Consider the following 16446-nt stretch of genomic DNA (forward strand, 5'->3'; position numbering starts at 1 on the left):
GATCATTAAGAGTGCCTCAATAGAGGATTCTGGGATATACATCTGTAAATTGACAGTGGAAATACCCACTTTAACTGAGATTGAGGGAAACGGTACAGTGGTCACAGTTACACCTAAAGAAGGAGAAGAGAAAGAAGATGGAAGAGAAGGTAAGCTGGAAATCTTCTCTAATCTTTGTAATATCATCCTCATAATAACCTCTCCATGGAGTCCATGTTCTTCAGGCCGTCCATCGGTGACCTGCTGCTCCTCACCGCTCTCTTCTGCACTCTGCCAATGGATTTATTAATTAACAGAATATATTGAGCATAATCTTTATTGTCTTTTAATCAAACTCTTTATCTCAAGACCGAAATGTTTTGACATTTGACAGCAATAAAAATACACTAAATGTGATTATTTCACTCAGAAATGTGATGACTTTACATCAAGTTATCCAAAATACCCAACAGTGATAATATCCAAAACTTTAATGCTTTTGTACTTGTGAGTAATTGTTCAGCTCTAAGCGTCCAAAAGTGGTTCAACGTATCGAGGACCACACGCTGTGGTTTCCTGTTCTCCACAGTCAATACGTGCATTTTGTCGCTTTATGTAATTTTAAGATCGGAATTTAAGATCAGTCACAGGGGCATTTTAGAAAACAAAATAAAATAAATAAAACTTGCACATTTTATTGTTAAATGTAAACATTTCAAGTTTTTTGTCACACTTATTTGTCATTATTGTTTCAAATCTATTTGAATCTATTTCAAATCCAAAAGTATTCTGTTCAAAAAGAAGACACAAGTTAAATTGTGAGAATATTTTATTGCATCACATATTTTTCAGTTTTTTCTGAAACAACTAAAACCTGCTTGACCTATTTTGTGGTTGTGGTGCAGCAAAGAGCATCTTAGGCCATGAAGTATTTCAAGGAAATACAGTTTGCTCTGAACGAGATGGAGGAGCATTAATGACTGTGTGTGTTCAGCTCCACCTGTTGTCTGAGTCCAGTCCTGCACACTGTCTGTCTCTGGTCGTCCACCTGATGTTCCTCTGTGTGTTTTGGAGTCGGCTCCTTCTGTGTTCCCCTCTTTAGTTCAGCTCTCTGGTTCATTGGACTCTGTTCATGAACTTTGACCCTGGCTCTGATCACCCCATTTAGAATAAACTCGCTCCGACTCTGAATCAAGTCCAGGTTGCTTATGGGTTCACCCTCGATCCCAAGGTCAATCCCTGGAGGTCAGAGTTCATGCTGAGCTGCAGCCGGATGTCATTTATATGTTTTGTAACCAGCAGCAGAAATCCACTGTGAGACCTGAAAGGTCAAGGTTATAAGGTTAAGGTCATTCTTTCGTTACTTTGGTGCAAAAAAATGTTAGTGTTTGGAAATTAAAGCAGTCAGTCAGTTTCGTGGTGTTCCACAGGGCTCCACCTTTAAGCCACTCCAGTTTTAGCACTTCATTATAGGTTTCCATTATTTTTTTTGGAGATAATTCCTTTCTTTTGCTATTTTAATCAGTTGTTTTTGATTAGTTTGTTGGTATTTTTCCTACAAATAGATAATCAAACCCACAACTTTCCAGTTGAGAGACACCCTGCTCTACTAACTGAGCCACAGCTGCCTGTTATCTTTTACACGGAGCTAATAATCCAGATTAGCATGATTTAATGAGGCTGTAACCTTCTTGTTGTGGGAGTGGTAACACCATGATTTATAATCAGTGTCATTATCTCCATGACACACCCAAAAATCCTGCATGGCTCAAATGAAAAGGGCACTGATTCAGGAGCAGTTCTCCTTCCAGTGTCTCCACAGACGGCTCACCTGGTTTTCATGGATTCATTCTTTGGCGTTCTCAGGTGCCTCCCTGGTGGTGCTCATCACCTGCCTCAGGTGTCTGCCTGTCATCGTCCTCGTCGCAGTCTCCACCTGCTTCTACTGCTTCAGGAGGAAAGCTGAACAGCAGGCAGCAGGTAAATGTTGGGATTCACAGAATGCGAAGGAACTTCTGCACTGATCATGATTTAAAGCTTCGTTTGTTTTCCTCTCAGGCATGCAGCTGCAGCAGCTCACAGCAGGGGGGCGTCAGCAAACCGCCTTCTGAAACAACAGAGCTGGAATCCTCTGTGAAGCCACCAGGCCCTGAAGGCTGACCCGTCGGTCCCACTCCAATTCCTGCCCAGTCCTGGAGCGATTAAAACCTGCACAGCGATGTTTCAGCTGGCTCGGTACTCCCCCTCCCCTTTCTCCTGTCCTGGGATAAAGAGAGCCACTGTCTCGCCACCTGCTGTGTCTGATTTTTTGAATCCACTCCTCACTTCCTCAAATATAATGAAATTCATCTCTGACATCCTGCTTCATAGCTGTGGTTTTCACCGATGGTCATTATTGCCAGATACTCTCATTTCATCTCTATATAATAATGATAATAATACTAATACTAATACTAATACTAATAATAATAATAATAATAAAAAACTTCATTTATATAGCACCTTTCTAGATCATCATGTCAGAAGGTGCTTTACAAAACCACAAACAGGATAAAAACACTGAGCAGAAATCAACACAAAAACAGGTAAAGAAACAACAAATCGCAGAAAATCAAGTCTAAAAAGATGGGTGTGAAGCTGCTTCTTGAAAGAGTCGACAGTGTCCGCTGATCTTAGATTAGGTGCGAGGGAGTTCCACAGAGAGGGTGCCGCCACAACCTCAAACGCGCGGTGTTTTTATACCACTTGCAGGCGATCCAGAGACGCTTTGCTGAGACAGCTAAACAGCTAATTGCAGTAATCGAGGTGTGATGATACAAACGTGTGGATCAGCATCTCCATCTCAGTCTGAGACACGATGGGCCTGAGTCTGGCTATGTTCCTCAACTGGAAGAATAAAGAATGAATCAGAAGTTTCACATGTTGGTCCAGAGTCAGAGCCTGGTCCACAGTGACACCAAGAATTTTAACGGAAGGTTTAATCATGGAGGTATGGAGACATAAACCATTTATGATCCTAGGGACAAGACTTGGAGGAGCAGAGATATGAAATTCAGTTTTATCAGAGTTTAGCTGCAAAAAGTTTTTGGCCATCCAGTTTTTTATCGCTGTCACACACTCACTCAGAGCTGACAGTGGTAAATGGACTACACTTGTATAGCGCTTTTTACCCTGCATGACAGAGCCCAAAGCACTTCACACTGCAATATCACATCACCCTTTCACACCATACTCGGTGGTGGTAAACTACTATTGTAGCCACAGCTGCCCTGGGGCAGACTGACGGAAGCGAGGCTGTCAATCTGCGCCATCGGCCCCTCCCACCACCACCAACCATTCACTCTCACAACTTTCATACTAGGCAAGGTGGGTGAAGTGTCTTGCCCAAGGACACAACGCCAGTTTTACGCCTGCGGGAGCGGGGATCGAACCGCCAACCTTCCAGTTATAACATTCATCAGCATAGCAATGATGAGAGACACCTTTAAACTGATTTATTATTTGCCCAAGAGGAAGCAAATACAAGGTAAAATAGAACTGGACCAAGGACTGAGCCTTGGGGCACACCACAGCGGAGAGGTTCAGGTGAGGAGGGCGGTGCAGAGTGCAGAGAGGGGATTAAGTATGCGAGAGCGTATGGGAGGTCGGCAGGGTAAGGAATCCAGATTGAAAGACAAATCAAATAAAATAAAGCTGTGATCATTAGTAAAAAGATCCTCAACGAATAAAGAATCAATATTTAAACCCAAAGTAAAAACAAGATCCAGAGTGTGCCCTCGATTATGTGTTGGGTCTGCTGCGTGAGGTTAAAAGACTAAGTGATGCTAATAAAGCTAGTGGCCAAATCATTCGAGACATCATCAACATGTACGTTTAAATCACCAGAATGAGAACTCTGGATAGTTTAAGAATAGAAGACAAGAAGTCAGAAAACTCAGCCAGAAATAATGCATTTGAGCCTGGAGGACGGTAAATTAAAATGTAGTACAATGGATTTTTACGACCAATTTTAGTCATTTGAAGCTCAAAGGAAGAGAATGATCCGGTGCTCACTGAGCGACATACGAAGCGGCTCCTGAACACGGCAGCAAGTCCTCCACCGCGACCGGAGAGTCTGGGCGAGCTGATGAAAGTGTAGCCGTGAGGCATCGCCGCTGCAAGGAACGCCGTCAGCGACTGACACGGACGGATCAGGCGCCGCGGATTGCGGATAACAGCCCCAAGGAGTGGAAACGCCATAATCCACCATGGGCGCCCTGATGAACAGAAGAGTGTGACGATGGTACACCCGAGCAGCAGATCCGTCAGTCGGTAAACAGCAGAACGAGCAGGGCGATACAGAGAACAGGTCGGAGCTCGCCAGAAAGCCGGGCAGCAGCAGAGCCAAACCAAAGCGATCGGTGAATTCTGCTTCACAAATATTGGATTTTACAACGTGATTTTCCACTACAACCAGGAGCTACCATGAGCATTTCTCTTGTCTTGTTTCAGTCATTCCTGTAAATTAACCTACTTCGGTGCAACGCAGAAATAAAAGTGAAACACAGAGTGCAAGATACCAAAACAGAACGCAAACACCAAGAGGAAATGTGAAGTGAAAAGACAACCATTTGTGACTGAAACCTCAATGTCACAGCATGTTTTTTTTTTTCTAGTTTGTATTGATCGCAGGGTGAGATGTGTGAACACCTCTGACTTCCTTCCTATCTCAATGTGTGAAAAGCTTCCAGACCTCACGTCCTTTGATGCGAGAGAAGACACGCTGTTTTCTACCCTGAAACAATAATCTGTCAGTTTTTTTCCTTTACTTGATGGAATCAGCTGCTCCTTTCACACACTTCTCCACTGGGAATCAAACCCAGGGCCTCCACACTAAAGATCAAGACCTGACCTGAAGAGTTCAGACAGACTTGCTCCCCCTGGTGGGCGACTTGATCCTTCAACCTCAACTTCTGAGCTAATCTGCAAGGGTTGGATCGTCAGGCCTTAAGAGTATGTTGTCTGGAAACACCACTTTTCAGGATTTCAAGAAGAATACAGAAAATTGCATCTCAAGTGTTTGGATCCTTTCAACATCCACATGCAAGATGAAGCTTAAAAGTTCAAATAAACTGCAAAGTTTCAGTGACGTTTGGACTTGAAGCTGGTGGATTCCAGCAGACCTTCCCTTCAGGCTCTCTGGGTCGTCTGAGGACTCATTCTCATTCTGCTGCTGCCAGGTTTGGGAGAATGTAAAGTCTACCCAATAAAACAATGTAAACATCAATACCTAAAGAGACGTGACATTAGAACAGCTCAATGACAGACAAAAGGGAAACTGGCGTCTCTCTGGCAGACGTCTGCCTTCGGTGTGAAGGAGGAAGAAACAGCAGCTGTGGTTTTTCACACTTGTCATCAGATGGATGAATTCTGAGGACAGGAAGTGGAGTTAGTGAGGAGGGGCGGAGACTGAAAGCGGAGGTGAGAAGAGCGTCGGTGTCCGTCGACGTTTCACAGAGTGAAGATGAAGCTGGTGCTGAGCAGCCTGCTGCTCGCCTCTCTCTGCACCCCCTCGTCCTGGAGTGAGTAGACACACACCAGACTTTACCGACGCAGCTTCTCCACACTCCGACCTGCTCTGAGATCTCTCTCCTGACTCCTTGCAGGTGATTCATCAGGAACGCTTCGGGTGACACAGAGTCCTGATGTTTCCGTCCAGGAGGGGGGGACGGCAAACATCTCCTGCTGCTGGACGGGGGGCATTGAAGGAGTTTGGGTTTCCATCAAGATGAAGCCCACAAACATGAAGAACAATACAAATTCAACAATTCTATTAACAGAAAATCACAAGGGTAATTCAACTAATTGCTCAGATTGGATCATTAAGAGTGCCTCAATAGAGGATTCTGGGATATACATCTGTAAAGTGACAGTGTACATACCCACTTTGATTGAGACTGAGGGAAAAGGTACAGTGGTCACAGTTACACCTAAAGGAGGAGAAGAGAAAGAAGATGGAAGAGAAGGTAAGCTGAAAGTCTTTTCTTTTATTTGGAATCCTATCCTCACAATAACCTCTACATGTGTCCAGGTTCTTCAGGCAGTCTTCCTGTAATAATCGGACTGGCTGTTGTGGGTCCGCTGCTGCTCATCGCTCTCACCTGCTTCTTCACGGTTCTGCGAAGGAAACGAGGTACAGATATGTTTTTAAAACTCCTTTTTTCCATTCCTGAACACCGTCTTTCCATCCCGCGTGAGTTTCTTCTAAAATCACATCTTGGACTGATGAAATGTCAGTTCACTCAGCCCACCCAAAATCTAAACGGCTGATGCTATGAAGCATCACGGAGATGAGTTCTTTGGAAGGAAGTGGTTAAAATTGTTCACAGTCAGAGCTGTGAAATATAATCAGAGTGCTGATGAGACACTGGCTTTCTTAAATGTCATTGCATTGTGAAATATCCAGCTTTCTGAAGAAACAGACTCAGTTGTTCTGTGTTCGGTTTGATGAAGTTATCGGACATTGACGGCGGAGAGGAGAAGGAAGAGTAGCCAAGAGAAGTGTCAAAATGCAGCGAAACATGTTGAAGTTAGATATATAGTTTGGTTTGCTGTGCATTTGGTTCATTATTTGGTATTTTGGTTGTTCAGTTTGATTTATAGTTTCAGAAAAACATGAGGGCTTCTTGGACTGTGACGGTGTTACTGAAGTTAGAGGCCGGTTAGATTTAGAGGATTGATCCAATAAAGAGTGTAAAATTCAAGAAAATATTCTGATTTGTTGGCTGTGGCCTGACTGAGGGAATTTTACTGATTTTTATAGTGATTATGATGACTGCCATTGTGATTCCTTCATTTGAAGGTTGTTCTTCAGACTATCAGACTTTGGATGGGCGCCTTCTCGTTAATGTATTCAACCTAAAGGAATGTATCACTCAAGAGGAAGTAGACCACATAAACTTTCAGTTTCTTTCCTGGGTTTTGTGACCTAAATCTGTCGGCCCCGGTACTGAAATCCAGGAGCGTCGGTGAGCTCAGAAGAACTGAAGAAAAGCAGGCTTCAGCTCAGAGTCTCAGCTCAGAGCTGCGTCAGGAAAAAGACAAAGACAAGCGTCACTCGAGCGAGAAGCATTGTGTGCCGAGGACGGAGCCCTGTGGTACACCACACACAGTCCGCTGACAAGAAAAACGCTTCTTCTGTTTACTGTTTGAGATGTTCGTGACAATGTTTATTTCAGCGGAAACCATGCACAGTGGGTTTTGTTGACGGTCCAACATGATGTTGAAACTTTTTTCCTGTTGTCGTCTGAAAGCCACAAGCAGACGGGCAGCTCAGACTTCCACGTCTCTGTGGTTCGGTATAAACTGTTTAAAAAAAAAAGAAGAAGTAACAAATGAATGGCCTAGAGAATTATAATGACAGTAAAAACAAAAATACAAAAAATCCAATTTTTTAATATACATTATGTGGATATTTGTGTGTGTGTGTGTGTGTGTGTCTGTGTGTGTTCAGCACAAGCAGCGCGGCTGATCTATGAAACCCCCCACGTTGACTCGGACTTGGACAAACACAGCACCACCTCCTCCACGGGCTCGTCGCAGTGGGTCAGTATGAGAACCAAACGTACGTCTGGATCATCCAGCTGGTCCACGTCTCAAGCTTGGGCAGTTTTGTGCAAATTTAAGGAAAGCTCTCTCTTTTTTTTTTTTTGTTTTACCCATTTGAACAAGTAAAATAACCGATTTTCTTTTTTTTTTTAATTATGATTTCTCAAACATTGTGTTACCATGAAATTGTTAAATTGCAAATAAATTCTCAGTGCAGTTCTAAAATTACAAATCAATGATAGTCTTACAATCACTTTAACAATTATAAACCAATTAAAACTATTACATCTATCAACAAAATCCCACCACATCTGCTCAACTGTAATCACATTTATTAAAATTACAATTGAAATGATTTAACTTGCTGGATTTGCATGATCTCCTTTTTATTTCAGTAACTTTCATTGTAAAATTCATCATCTACAAAAGTTGAAGTTTGTTATCATAAAAGCAGGGATGGACGGCGGTGTGGTTCGCAGATAGAATATCCCCGGTTCTCTACCTTTCAGCACTGAGAGTCGAAGTGTCCGATACATCAGTTAAACCTGGTTATGGTTTAAAAAAACCCCCATTTAACTCAAATGATGGGTCTCTGTTTATAGTTCATTGTTTGAGCTGAAAAACATGAAAAAACAGATTAATTAATTACCCCCTTTACAAAAAAAAAGAAAAATAATAATAAATTTTACCTATGAAAAATTCGTGTAATGTCATAGGTACCAAGTTGTGTATTTTTTTATATTTTATTTTGAGCTCTTGTAGCCTTTCCCCCTTTTTTTCATGGATTTTCTCATTTCAGCTACTGTGCACTTCCAATAGTTTCCAATCCCACTTTTTTTCTGCATTTTTTTTCATTAAATGTTTTCTTATATTTTTTCTGATTTGCCTTTATCCTTTCATTCTTTCTTTTTTTAATATTTTTTCAGTTTTCCTTTTTAAATGGACTACACTTGTATAGCGCTTTTTTACCCTGCATGACAGAGCCCAAAGCGCTTCACACTGCAATATCACGTTAACCTGTTCACACCGTACTGTGTGGTGGTAAGCTGCTGTAAGCCACAGCTGCCCTGGGGCAGACTGACGCCATCGGCCCCTCCAACCACCACCAACCATTCATTCTCACACTACATGCACACTTAGGCAAGGTGGGTGAAGTGTCTTGCCCAAGGACACAACGACAGTTTTACGCCTGCGGGAGCTGGGATCGAACCGCCAACCTTCCGGTTATAAGACGACCCGCTCGACCGGGCTACTGTCATTTTCCCTTTTTTAAATAACTTTTCTGAATTGCCTTCTTTCTTTTTTTAAAAACATATTTTGGTTTTCTTTTTTCATTAAATTCTTTTCCTTTTTTCCCCTTTTCTTTTTTCTTTCTCTTTTTTAAATTCCCGAAAAAAAAACCTCCACTGACAATTTTAATGATTATGGTTTCACTGTATATTTTACATTTTTTTTTGAGTAGTTACCTTCAAAATTATTTTTATTCAGCAAATCCGTCCTTTCCAGCTCTTTCTGCTGTTTTACCTTGATGAGCTGTTTTTAGACCAGTTTTGAAAATCAGTGTTGAATACAAATGAAACAAAGATGAAAACAAAATATTTATTTACAGACAGTCCCGATCATTATCGCCTGATCAGGACGATGCAATAACAGCTGATCTTATGCCAAATACAACAACATACTAGAAGATAAATCAAGAACCGTGCCTGTACTGCACATGTTGCACAGCTGCATGTTTATTTTGCTCTACATGTCGGTGCCTGCCACAGCATCCAGAACAGCTTCTGTTGCCAAACAGCGTAAAGCCTCTTCCGACGGGCCGTCTGCACACCCTGCGGTCGTTCTCAGGTTCTAACCGGCCAGACGGCCAGACGTTCAAAACCTGCCCTTTGTGTTGTAATCCCATTTGTTTCTGTGTCTGTTTCAGCGCCAGGTGGTCGTGTACGAGTCGGTCGACTACTTTCAGCACGGGCAGACAAAAGAAAGCCAATGAGGAGCCATTGTGGAAAGCTCCGCCGCCGCCGCCGCCGCCGCTTTCCAGCTTGTAAATATTGTAAAATAACAGCTAAGCTCTGTAAAGACTTCCACGTTTGTTCCTTTTTTTTTTTTTTTTGCATTTTTCTATAAACTGGCAGCTCTGGTATCAGTTTGTGGTCTTGCTTGTTTTCTTTAAAAATTGATTAGAAAGAGGAAGTGGGTTAAACTGCTCACTGAAGGGTCTTGATTCTGCAGTGACAGGCGCCAGTTTCACAATCGCTCGCAGAGAGCGCGGCGCGTGGAAAGTGTGGTGTGGCGGGGTCACGGCATAATAGGTCAAGCCCAGGAAGTGGAAAGAGCGCCTGTGACGGGCGAAGCCTCTGCTTAAGATGCAACGTCTCGGGGCGGTAGATGTAGAAACAGCTGCACACTGACGCTCACATTTTCCACATTGTCCTCACAACGCATTGTTTTTAACGCTCACGTTAAACAAGCTGCGCAAGAAACTTTAACTTCATGTTTTAAACTGGTTTTTCACCACATTTACCTATTTTTGCACAGTACACACTCGTATACATGTTTACTCTTCAGCCGCTCTGCAGTGGCGTCCTTCAGCTTCAAGAAAATTCTGTGCAAATAAACTTTTTTTCGATCTTATTGTCAAAAGGACTGATTGCACGACTCTGATTCGTGGCTGAACAAAACTGAAAACTTTAAAAAAAAAAAAAAAAGCAAAAAATTGATAAAATGACAAAAGTGACCAAAAAAAAAAGGGTTAAACAAGCTAAAAAATATAAATAAATAAAATGTAAAATAGAAGTCGTAGAGTTGGTTGGGTGAATGTAACTGAGAATCTCAGCTTCCATGACGACATGCTTCGTTCTTGCACTTATGTTTCTGAATAGTTTTCACGTTGACACAGCAACGTTCCGAAAAACAACATCCGTCGGCACGGAAACTTTCGGCAAACCCAAACCACAAACAGACCTTACTCTGTTTTGACTTTAAAATGTCGCTGTGAAAACAAGGCCGTACTTTTGGGGTTATTTAAGTAACCGCCATTTGCTCTTCTTCTAAATTACAGCGATCAAGATTGAGGTGCAGTTTTTGAGGGTATTTCATACCAGACCTAACATACATTTATTTTGAAGCCCAAATTATCATATTCAATTGGTACCTTTTGAATTTAGCGTCTGTTAAAATGTTGCTGTCACCTCAGAACGTTTCCTCACCTGGCTCACCGTGACTTTTGTTTGCCTATTTCATTCTAACTAGAGATGTTTGATACCACTTTTTTTTTTTTTCAGGACGATACCGAGTACGAATACTCCATTTTCCTTACTCACCGATACCGAGTACTCATACAAATACTTTTGATACATAACATTTCAAATAATGCAATGACAGATCTTTTTTGAAAAATGACTTTCATTTCTAAAAAAAAAAAAAAAAAAAAAAAAAAAAAGCAGCACAGGCTCTCTGCTTAAGTCCAAAATAATAGCAGTCTGAGTTTAAGTGAAAAATAAAGCAAACAACTCTTTGAGTATTACACCTTTTTAAATGAAATTAAGTGCAAGATAAAACAATTTCCTGGAGTTTTCAGGGTTTTTTTTTTAATGAACTCAAGTACAAGATGGAAACAACTCTGAGTTATATACTTTTTTAAATTAACTCATTTTAACATTTTCAAAAGAATTAAAGTGCAAGATAAATCAGCTTTCTCTGAGTTTTACACTTTACATGAACTAAAGTTCATGCTATCTTGTTTTTTAATGGAGTCGTGCACCTCTGGAATCAAAGTCCTCACTGTCGTGGTTGGAGAGGTGATTTCATATTTCAGCTGAACAACCTCCATGAACTGTGGGAATCCCACGTTCTCCACGAACCACAGGGGTAAGTTGGCGAGTGCAAGCATTTCTGCAAGTGCTTGTGTTCTTTGTACTGCTCTCGGATCGGTGCTCTTCAGTTTCTCGGTCTTCTGTAGAGTTCGCCGTGGAGTTAGCTGCAGGAGTTTTCTTTTTCCCAGCACATCAGCGTCAACCTCTCTATACTTACTCGTCTGCATGCTTCACCCTGAGGTGTTTCAACAAATTACTAGTGTTAAACGAACAGGATCGTGCACCTCCTCTAGCAATTTTTGCGTTGCATAGTTAGCATCCTGCACAGCTCAGCTCGTTTTCACTTATATAAAAGAATTTCCACACCGGTGAAGTATTGGTGAGACGAGCAGCCGTTCTTGCCGATTCATTCATGTTGCCCCTCACAGGATGTGACGCTCATGGAGAAGTCAACCCGCGGCAGCATAGCGCCAACTCCCAGCTTGGAGGACTTACTACAGGTGGGATTTTCTTCCCTTGAGTATCGGCGGCTGGCAACGGCAGCCTTCAAAAGTACTGGATACTTTGAAATAAGGCCAGTATCGGCCCGATACCGATACCTGGTATCGGTACTCGCACATCCCTAATTCTAACGTATCGTCAGCGTTGTGCCTCAACTTTTGACTTTGTGACAGATCAACTCCTGTTTTCCTTTTTTTCCCCCTCCAAATTCTAATTAATTCTGGTTAAATTTCAGTAACAGTCTGATTTGTTGGATGAGTTTCTCCACCGTCACCTCTGATTCCACTCAGGTTTGAGTGTGTTTGCTCGGGCGAGTAATTTATCTGCTCTAATGTCAAAGTATGAATGATGGCCTGATAGTGGCCCTCTAACTTTAAATGACCCAGCCCATTTCAGGCTGATAAAGAAGGTAAAAGGTTTCCGGGTGGCACTCCTTCACTCGTGAAATCAAATAAAACCGCACGGTATTGACACTACTGCGCCGTACTTTGACGGCGGCTGTACGCTCACCGAGGTGTTAACCACTGATCAGGGGCTTTCTCTCATCTTCACGTATCTTGTCAAAGTCAAAGTCAAAGTCAGTTTATTTGTCAAATATGCCATACATAAACACATACAGCACAAATGAAATTACAGTCCTCTCGGACCCACGGTGCAACAAACAAATAAATAAAATAATTTACTAATAACACAGTAAAACACAGAAAAGTTCAGGCCTGAGGTCAGTGGCAGGGGGCAGAGACAGGGAGTGGGGGCAGAGCAGGGAGGGAGTTTAGCTTCCTGACTGCCTGGTGGAAAAAGCTGTCCTTGAGTCTGCTGGTTCTGGCCCGGAGGCTCCGCAGTCTCCTAGCCGACGGCAGCAGGCTGAAGAGGCTGTGGGCAGGGTGAGTGGGGTCACCTGCGATCCTGGTGGCTGTGCGGGTGAGGCGGGTGTTGTAAATAGAGGAGAGGGAGGGGAGAGAGACACCAATGATCTTCTCGGCTGCTCTCACAATGCGCTGCAGGGTCTTGCAGCAGGACACGGTGCAGGTGCCGTACCACACCGTGATGCAGCTGGTCAGGATGCTCTCTACAGTGCCTCTGTAAAAGGTAGTCATGATGGGGGTCGGGGCTCTCGCTCTTCTCAGTCTACGGAGGAAGTAGAGCCGCCGTTGAGCTGTTTTAGCCAGTGATGTGGTGTTGGTGTTCCAGGAAAGATCCTCAGAGATGTGCACACCCAGAAACTTGGTGCTGCTCACTCTCTCCACAGCAGCACCGTTGATGGTCAGTGGAGCATGCTGGGAATGCTCTCTCCTGAAGTCCACAACAATCTCCTTCGTCTTCTCCACGTTCAGGTGGAGATTGTTGTCCTGACACCACGTGGCCAGGCGGCTCACCTCACTCCGGTAGGTTGTCTCATCGTCATTGTTGATGAGACCCACCACGGTCGTGTCATCAGCAAACTTGATGAAGAGGTTTGAGCTGGATGAGGGTGTGCAGTCATGGGTCAGCAGAGTGAAGAGGAGGGGGCTCAGCACACATCCCTGGGGGGCCCCCGTGTTCAAAATGATGGTGCCGGAGGTGTTGCTGCCAACCCGAACTGCCTGTGGTCTCCCTGTCAGAAAGTCCAGCAGCCAGTTGCACAAGGTGGTGTTGAGTCCCAGCCGGTCCAGTTTGTAGATGAGCTGCTGGGGGATGATTGTGTTGAATGCTGAGCTGAAGTCGATGAACAGCATTCTGACGTATGAGTTCTTGGTCTCCAGGTGGGTCAGGGCTGAGTGGAGAGCAGTGGCGATGGCGTCATCGGTCGAGCGGTTGGACCGATAAGCAAACTGGTAGGGATCCAGGGTGGATGGGAGGGCAGACTTGATGTGCTGCATGACTAGCCGCTCAAAGCACTTCATAAGGATGGGGGTGAGTGCGACCGGGCGATAGTCATTGTAGTGGGATGGAGACGGCTTCTTAGGAACCGGGATGATGGTGGTGGCTTTGAGGCATGTGGGGACAACAGCCTGGCTCAACGAGATGTTAAAGATGTCAGTGAAAACATCAGTGAGCTCCTCAGCGATAAACTGTTCAGACGACTGAGTTCAGACACATCTGTGAGACGCTGTGAGACTCAGTGCTGTGATTGAATGTGATACATAACTCACTATAGGAATAAAACTGAGTTGCTTTCAATTCATTGCCTTGATCCAGATGAATCAAATCACAGAATCTGCTGCCCTTGTGTCCCTGAAATGCCAAAAAGAAAAGGCTGTTGCCTTAAATCACCATGTAAATGATTCAACCAGGCTCTTTCAAGTGATATGTGCGTTGGGTGTGGCTCGGTCGAAGGTTATGTTGACACAGATGGAGCCGCCACCTATAGCAAACGGTTCAGACAGCGTGACTTGCAGGTGGAGGTCGTCCCAGCGGGATCCAAGCCCAGCTTATAAAAGGAGAGGACCGTTTCGGTTTCAGACCACTCCCCGGGACACCCACCACCGCGACACTTCTCCTCACCTGAACGGCCCCGTCCACCCGCAAAGCAGCCACCATGACGCAGCTGGAGACGGCCATGAGCATCCTCATGAACGTCTTCGACACGTACGCCGGGGCCGACGGGAAGCCCGATTCGCTGAGCAAGACTGAGACCAAAACTCTGCTGCAGAAGGAGCTGCCCGGACTGCTGCAGGTACTGTGTCTTTGATAACTTTTAATGAAGTTTTAAGGTATTGACCAACTACATTCTGTTTTATTTTTTTCCAAATTCACGGAAAATTCATTCAATTTGTGACTCAGAATAATTGAGTTTGTGTTTCCTTGGAGGGAATCTCTCTTATCTCGGGAGCGATTCAGAGTCTCTTTGACCTCATATTTTCACACGCCCACACTAAACGTTACATAACAAGGAGTTATGAGGAGGAAATTCCACAGATCAGAGGTGTGGCTCAGGGAGAAACAACACCGTAAACCAGTCAGATGCGCTCAGCGCCAATCTGAGCCCTCCCGAGTTAACAGCCCTGCTCGCTGTTCCGCTCTCTGCAGGCAGCCAAGAACCAAGGGGAGGTGGACAAGCTGCTGCAAGGCCTGGACTTCAACGGGGACGCCGAGGTGGACTTCGGCGAGTTTGTGGTCATGGTTGCTGCTATCACCTGTGCCTGCCATGACCGCTGCGCCAAGAAATGAGAGAGCAACCAACCGACCGACCGACCAACGACACGCTGCAGCGGAGTCCAGACCAAACCCCCGTTGGTTCCTGTTCACTGTGACGTCCCAATAAAGCTTTTTTACCTGTGCATGGTTATCGAGTGTGGAGTCATCTGTTGCATGAACTTACAAGATGATCATCAAATAAATAGCTGCTGTAGTCTGTGGTGAGTCTTTCTTTAGGATAGCATTGTCTGACACAGATATTCTCCAGGGACTGGGCAGAAGCTTGACTTTTCAGAGGTGGCTCGCCAATGGAGGACGACTGGGCGTTGCCCCTTCCTGGTGTTTTTTTTTTCATTTTAATTTTTAAAATGGAAAAAAGACGAACAATAAACAGTGCTTAAATTTTCAATAATATTTTATATGAAAAAAATACAGGTTAACCTTTCTCGAGAAATATGCTTAAAAAATGTGTGTCTGTGTCAGAACAGCAACCAGTCAATCACTGACAAGAGGTTCTCATGTGGCAACGGGAATTCATCCAATCAGTGTTGTGGATTGAGACGCCTTTATGGGCTTGAAATTTTTCGAGAGAGACAGTAGCAATGACAGTTTCCACCACAAGGGGGCACTGCTGTCACAGTCAAAATGGTGTCAAAATGTGTTAATCCAGAAAGTTGTTTGTGCACCACGCTATTTATTTTTTTGCATAACAATTCCTCAAGTTATTGATATTGGCATTACATGTTTATTATTTCACAGAATACTGGTGTCCAGGTTGTTCACGTTCAATCGTTTTGGGCTGGTTACTGAAACTGACTTTTATGGGCCATAAAGCTCATAAAGCACAGCCCCACCTGGAATATCTGTCACCGGCTGCCACTGGATGTGGAGCAGCATCAAACGCCTCCTGGCTGGCTTTCTTCCTCTCCGAGAAGAGAAAGGGTGAGAGCCAGCAGACCGGTTTTCAGTCGGCATGAAGTCGGGTGAGGGCAACAACCCAGAGTCTGAATGCTTCCAGCAACTCCATCACTCCCACAAACCACTGCAGCAGGCTGGAGAAGAGACTCTGACCTTCTGTCACCTGACAGTTTCAATGTCCTGACTGGTGTCTGAAGCCTCATCCAGGAAAACAGCAAGAGTTTATTGTCTTTGAGCACCACAGCCATGACTCCCAGTCCAGATTCTCCTGGAACTCTATAGTTTTGTAGTTGAGTCACCAGTGTGTGTCGTTGACTCTTTCTGGAGCAACACCAGTGCAATATCCTCCAGATCGAGGCAAAAGGGGGTGTAATATGTAGTGGAGGGCTAGATCTAAAATATTAAAATAACGAATGATGGGAATACTAAAACTACAGAGGCAAAAGCTTATTTGGTAAAATGGGAAAACCCTGAGACCATAAATTGTCCAGTAAGTTATTTTGTGTTAGCCTAGTATTGTTAAAATATG

General features: G+C 43.9%; 2 protein-coding genes across 2 annotated transcripts; both read left to right on the forward strand.

Moving 5' to 3' along the window:
* The first annotated feature begins 5382 nt into the window (after positions 1 to 5382).
* LOC115386278 (uncharacterized) lies at positions 5383 to 10256 on the forward strand. The gene is made up of 5 exons (XM_030088521.1): positions 5383 to 5540; positions 5625 to 5984; positions 6050 to 6151; positions 7472 to 7563; positions 9494 to 10256. The coding sequence occupies exons 1-5, from the start codon at positions 5483 to 5485 to the stop codon at positions 9557 to 9559; spliced, it is 678 nt and encodes a 225-aa protein (XP_029944381.1). The 5' UTR covers positions 5383 to 5482; the 3' UTR covers positions 9560 to 10256.
* A 4035-nt stretch (positions 10257 to 14291) lies between these two features.
* LOC115385862 (protein S100-P-like) lies at positions 14292 to 15168 on the forward strand. The gene is made up of 2 exons (XM_030087947.1): positions 14292 to 14538; positions 14892 to 15168. The coding sequence occupies exons 1-2, from the start codon at positions 14401 to 14403 to the stop codon at positions 15030 to 15032; spliced, it is 279 nt and encodes a 92-aa protein (XP_029943807.1). The 5' UTR covers positions 14292 to 14400; the 3' UTR covers positions 15033 to 15168.
* Positions 15169 to 16446: the final 1278 nt, after the last annotated feature.

The sequence above is a fragment of the Salarias fasciatus genome, chromosome 3 (assembly GCF_902148845.1).
Source record: "Salarias fasciatus chromosome 3, fSalaFa1.1, whole genome shotgun sequence".
NCBI lineage: Eukaryota > Metazoa > Chordata > Actinopteri > Blenniiformes > Blenniidae > Salarias > Salarias fasciatus.